Source organism: Malus domestica, chromosome 06, assembly GCF_042453785.1.
Source record: "Malus domestica chromosome 06, GDT2T_hap1".
NCBI lineage: Eukaryota > Viridiplantae > Streptophyta > Magnoliopsida > Rosales > Rosaceae > Malus > Malus domestica.
This window is the reverse complement of record NC_091666.1, coordinates 13,351,737-13,357,703: the sequence shown is the minus strand read 5'-3', so window position 1 is coordinate 13,357,703 and position 5,967 is coordinate 13,351,737. Positions and strand designations below refer to the sequence as shown.

Sequence of the window (5,967 nt, the reverse complement as noted above, 5' to 3'; positions counted from 1 at the left end):
GCAGAAAAGGCACCCGAGCAGCCTTGAAAATAGTCAGCAGTGACTCAAAGGAAGGAAGACGGGAAGCAGCCCAGTAAGAGTAGGCAAGAGGCCAAGCATAGAGACCGACACACAACTAAAGAAGGCTCGATAACAAAAAACTATTCCAAGTTCTCAATTCCGATTCATCAAATCCTTTATGATATTAAGAACGAGCCATGGTTCAAGTTGCCAAAACAATCAAAAGGAGATACTTCCAAGTTGGACCATACCAAGTATTGCGCATTCCACCAAGGTCCTGGTCTCACAACTGACGACTGCTACACTTGGAAGAACTTCCTAGAGAAGCTCGTGAAGGCAAAGTCGATAAATACTTGGACAAGCCAGCTGCGCAGCCAAGAAGGAATGCAGATAATGATGAGGAGCTGCCAACCAAGATGATTCGAATCAATGGCATTTTCCCCAAATCTGAGCACTTGGGGGCCACTAATAACTTCAAAAAGGAAGATCTAGTAGGCTTTACTAATCTCACAAGTCCCAACAGTCGATACCCAACCTGGACTCATTATTAGCTTTACTAAGCTGGATGCAGAAGACATCGATTTCCCACACGACGATGCGCTAGTAGTATCTGTCTAACTAGCCCATGCTATAGTTGACAGGATGATGGTTGACAATGGAAGTGTAGTCAACCTACTTTAACTCCCATTCATTTAGAAGATGGGCCTAGAAAGCATAATCATACATCGAGCAGAAGTACTTACTAGATTAACGGACACACCTCAACTGGCATCGGCCATATCACACTTGACGTGAAAACATTTCCAGTCGTCTCAAAGCAAATGTTCCTGATCAAAAGCGATCCATCTCCCTACAATGGGATTCTTATGAGCCCTTGGTTGATCAACCTGGATGCCATCACTTCCGTCAAGTATCAAAAAATCTGATTCCGCATCCTGAGATGAGGAGTCGGAGAGATCAAGTCTGACTAGGCCTCATCTCGATAATGCACTGTGCAAATGTTGAATGAATTAAAGAAGAAGACCTTTACCCTTATAGAGGCTACCGAAGTCCAAAAGGACAAAGAAGCTACAAAATAGCAATTACAACAAGTGGATCAAGAAGATGGCACCCAAGCAGACGAGATAGGAGGGAAACCCGAAGAGGACGTTGAAAACATCATTCTTGATCCTCATTGGTCGGAAAAGATGGCTAGAATTGGCTCACGACTAAGCCCAACCGAGAAGGAAGAACTCACGACTTTCCTTAGAGGAAACCTAGATGTCTTCGCATGGTCACCATCCGATATGCCCGACATTGACCCCAAGGTAGCCTGCCACAAGCTGCACATTGACCCCACTGCCAAACCGGTGATCCAAAAGAGAAGACATTTCGTACTCGAACGAGTAGCGATCATTGAGGCAGAAATTGACAAGCTATTAGAGGCCGAATTCATAGAAGAGGTAGCACACTCAGCATGGCTTGCCAATGTCATACTAGTCATGAAGAAAGAAAAGAGAAAATTAAAGGTTTGCGTAGACTACACCGACCTCAACAAAGCATGCCCAAAAGATCCTTATCCTGTCCTTGGATCTATCTATTAGTAGGTTCAACTTTTGGGAACCAGCTGTTTAGCTTCTTAGACACATATTCCGGTTACAACCAAATAGCCATGTATGAGCCCAATAAGGAGAAAACTACGTTCGTGATCGAGCGGGGCACCTACTGCTACAAGGTCATGCCCTTTGGCCTTAAGAACACAGGAGCCACTTATCAAAGGTTAGTAAGTATGATGTTCAAGAAACAAATTAGGGTAACTTTAGAGGTCTATGTTGACAATATTATGGTAAAGGGTAAGCAGCGATCAAACCATATTCGTAACTTGGTGAAAACTTTCGACATCTTTAGAAAGTACAAGATGAAGCTCAACCCTACCAATGCACATTTGGAGTATCTTCGGGCCAATTTCTAGGGTACTTAGTAACCCAACGAGGAATTGAAGCGCATCCCAAGCAGATTTGAGCGGTCTTGGAGATGAAGTCTCCAACTACTTTGAAGGAGATCCAAAGCTTGACTGGACGAGCAGCTACCCTCAACCGTCTCCTTTCGCGGTCCACCGATCGATGCAAGTTTTTCATTCCAAGCTATCAAGAGGGCACAACGAGACAAATGGGGTGAAGAATGTGAAAAAGCCTTCCAAGACTTGAAGAAATATCTCACAAATGGGATTTATACATCTACATGGCAATATCTAAAGTAGCAATAAGCTCTACCATCATATGAGAATAGTTGGGGGCCCAACTACATGTATTCCACAGTTTAAAAGCTCTCTTCGATGCTATCAGAAATTCAAAAGCTAACTTTAGCGATAGTTGTTGCAACCCGAAAGCTCAAGTTTTATTTTCAAATACACACAGTCATCCTCATAATGCACTATTTTGCCCAATCAAGACACACGACGATAAAGGTGTAGACCCTGGCAAATACAAAGTTTTCTGACGAACGCAATAACTCGACCCAAAAGACACGCCAAGGGTAGATGAACCTTGGAAGGACACACTCAGAAGCAAGTTTTGTCCTTGTCACCCTAAAAGATTTTACATAGGAGCAACATGTATCGGCGGTTGAGCACCACATTTGGCTGCACGTCTCACGGCCCCAGCCGACCCTTGCTTTATAATTCAACCATAGAGTGGCTTGAAATTGGTAGTTGAGAGTCCCCTGCTACGTTTAACACAGCCCCAACTCCATGGTTCCCTACCTCGCCTTGACGTCTAGAATAAGGGAAGCAACAAAGTGGCCCAACGACGCCCTGGAGATAGCCTAGCACGCTCTAGCCACACATGCTCCACCTGATGGAGACTTTTAGCATTTGCATGTTGACGGTGCATCTAACTACAAAAGCTCAGAAGTAGGCGTGGTCCATGTCACCCTAGACGGCTCAATGCTCGAGCAAGCGATCACTCTATGCTTCAAATCATCCAACAATAAAATAGAGTATGAGGCCCTACTAGCAGGCCTCCGAATGGCTAAAGACTTGGCGGTGAAGAAGCTTGAAATTCATTCCAATTCCCAGCTAATTACTAGCTAGATTAGGGAATACATGATAAAACATCCAAGGATGGCCCAATACCTATAGAAGGTACATAAGAATCTTGAGGCATTTCAAATTTACACCTTTACTCAAGTTCTGCGACAGACAACGCCCACACGAACGCACTAGTCGGCCTAGGTCTGCCCTCGACCACCAACTTAAACGTTCTATCCCTATGGAATATTTAGACAAGCTAAGTATAGAGGCGGAGCCAGCAGCTGGAGTTCTATTATAGACTACTTGGTCAACAACACACTTCCCCTGGAAAGGTTGAAGTCTAGGAAGCTCCAAATTAAGACAGCATGCTACTACTTATGGAATGACATTCTCATCCGAAGATCCTACACTGGACCACATCTCCATTGCCTAGCGCCTCCCGATAGCTTGAAGGTTCTAAGCTCAATCCACGAAGGTGTTTAAGGAAATCACTCCGGAGGCCGATCCTTAGCACAAAAGGCTCTTTGCGTGGGCTACTATTAGCCTACCATGCACTAAGATGCTAAAGGAGTTAGTACAAAAGTACGACCGCTGCCAACGCTACAAGCCGGTACCAGCATTGTCTGCCAGCAAACTACACCTACAGACGAGTTTGTGGCCATTCATGCAGTATGCAATCGACTTGGTAGAACCTATGCCACCTGCTATTAAAGGTAGATGCATGATAATCGTGGCAACCTATTAGTTCTCCAAATATGTAGAAGCAGAGCCCATGACGGCCACGACATAGATGGACATAGAGCGCTCCATATGAAGGAACATCATTTACCGATTTGACATCCTTCAATCCATCATCATCGACAACGGCCCGTAATTTATGGGCAAAGATTTAGCGAAGCTTTTCCAAAAATATGCCATCAAGCAGCACATGTTCATCCCAAGATATCCTCAAGACAATAGACAGGCTAAAGGATCTAATAAGATGGTTCTGAACTTCCTCAAGAAATCTCTACCAACAAGAAGGGAAAATGGCCAGACGAACTCCCCGGATGTCTATGGGCATATCGCACCACCAAAAGATGAGCAACCGAACAGTAAGGAGATGGCCACAAGCTTAGATCTGGCAGATGAGAAGCGTGGGCAAACCATCACCCGTATTGTAGCCTACCAGCAGCATCTCCTTTCTAGTTATAACAAAAGGGCCAAGATCCGGCTGTTCCAGCCTGAAGATCTAGTCCTAAGAAAATCCTTCATCATTGCCCGCAAAGAAAGCTCCAAAAAGATGGATCCCATCTGGGAAGGTCCGTACAAGATTAGCAGAGTAGGCGGTAAGAGTAATTACACCCTCGCCACTAAGAAACAACAAAATGATAAAAAAAACAGTAGAGTGCCTATAATCTAAGGAAGTACCATATGTGACCTCCCACTACATTAAAGCCTGAAGACTTAAGCACCTTGACGGGCACCACCTCACAAGCCAAAGACTATCCAGTTGTTATGTAGTTCTTACCTTGAAGGAAATTTTGTGAAAAACATGTTCATTTGAGCAACATCTATGGCATGCAATTAACATTTAAAGGTGGAATCATGCTTGTATGCACTCAAAAACAAAACATTACCCATGAAATTCAAAGCCTAGTAGAAAGGTGAACCAAGACTCAACTCAAGAACATAGTGAGTTGAGATATTTTATACCTTTGTTGATTCCTCTTTGCATAAGTAAAGGCTAATCACCCAAGGAGAGGGCCTTCATTCCTTGCTTCTTAGTTCCATCGATTTCTTGGAGGAGGATGGTAGAAAGGATTCTCCAAGTTCCCAAAGTTGAGAACCTCTAATTTTCCACACCAAAAAGGGACATGAAGAAGAGATGAGTGACCTTGGAGGATGAGAGATTGCTAGCTAATCTCCTCCAAGGGGGCCGGCCTCTTAGAGAGAAAGGGAGAGACATGTTCTCTCCAATTTTTTCCAAAAGAAACCCTAATGAAGAAAAGGCTATAAAGTCATATTTATACCTACCTTTATTGGAGTGGCAAACTTGTAATAAGTCCAAAACCCAGTCCTTTATCAATATGGCCGGCCATAAGGTGTTATTGGGCTATTTAGGCCTTTGTGAATATTTAGTCATTAAGTTGTCATACAAGTTAAGTCAATGGGCTTGACGTTCAAAGCCTATTGGGCCTTGAGGCCCAAAACTAACCCAAGGTCTTTAACGAACTTTATTCGTTTGATTAATTAACATATTAATTAATCATTGCCATAAATAATTAAACCATTTAATTATCCTTACTCATCTCCGTTATTTCTTCAATCTCTACCTTACACGGTGTACGATCCATTAGGTTCCTTTTAGCAAGGCAGTGGGCGATTAGAACTATTTCAAATCGATTGTGAATTGAAACTTACCTTCAATTCCCCCTTTAGTGTTTATACACGTTTAGGGCTTCCACAAGCTATGAGTGACACCTAGCAGTATGTCATGGTTACCCAAGCTAATCAGAAGAGGCGGAGAACCTATTCAGTTTAGGATTACAATCCAATACGGTCTTTCTCTAATACAATACTCTTAACCACATTGTTTGGTTTGATAGTTTATTCATGTCTACTATCCAATGTGATTATTTTACTTATATGATTACCTTGAATGTGATTTGGAATGACTTCCTAAATCTTATTCATACTCTGGCCAGAGATTCTTAATCATATCATAGAGTATTCTCCCTCAAACAATTTGAAGGTTAGAGATCCCTTGTTGCGCATTCACTTACCTCCATGGCTAAGTGGCTTAACCCCAACTATGCTGTGGACACCCTCTAACGAAGTGACTTTGACATAGTCAAAGATCAAAGACCTAACCACAAGACAACTATGATGCCTCAGGTCAAAGGACTACTTTGCATTATCCCAACCATGAGTTCTCATGTGACATGAGTATGAGAACTTCTTGTTGATCATGTTCA

General features: G+C 43.0%; 1 protein-coding gene across 1 annotated transcript; it reads left to right on the top strand.

Annotated features, from left to right (window-relative positions):
• Positions 1–3,887: 3,887 nt before the first annotated feature.
• LOC139196810 (uncharacterized) lies at positions 3,888–4,412 on the top strand. Its single transcript, XM_070823152.1, has one exon. The coding sequence runs from the start codon at positions 3,888–3,890 to the stop codon at positions 4,410–4,412; it is 525 nt and encodes a 174-aa protein (XP_070679253.1).
• Positions 4,413–5,967: the final 1,555 nt, after the last annotated feature.

Excerpts from the sequence above, each read along its gene's own strand:
- LOC139196810 (XM_070823152.1), top strand. The coding sequence starts at position 3,888 with ATGGGCAAAGATTTAGCGAAGCTTTTCCAAAAATATGCCATCAAGCAG.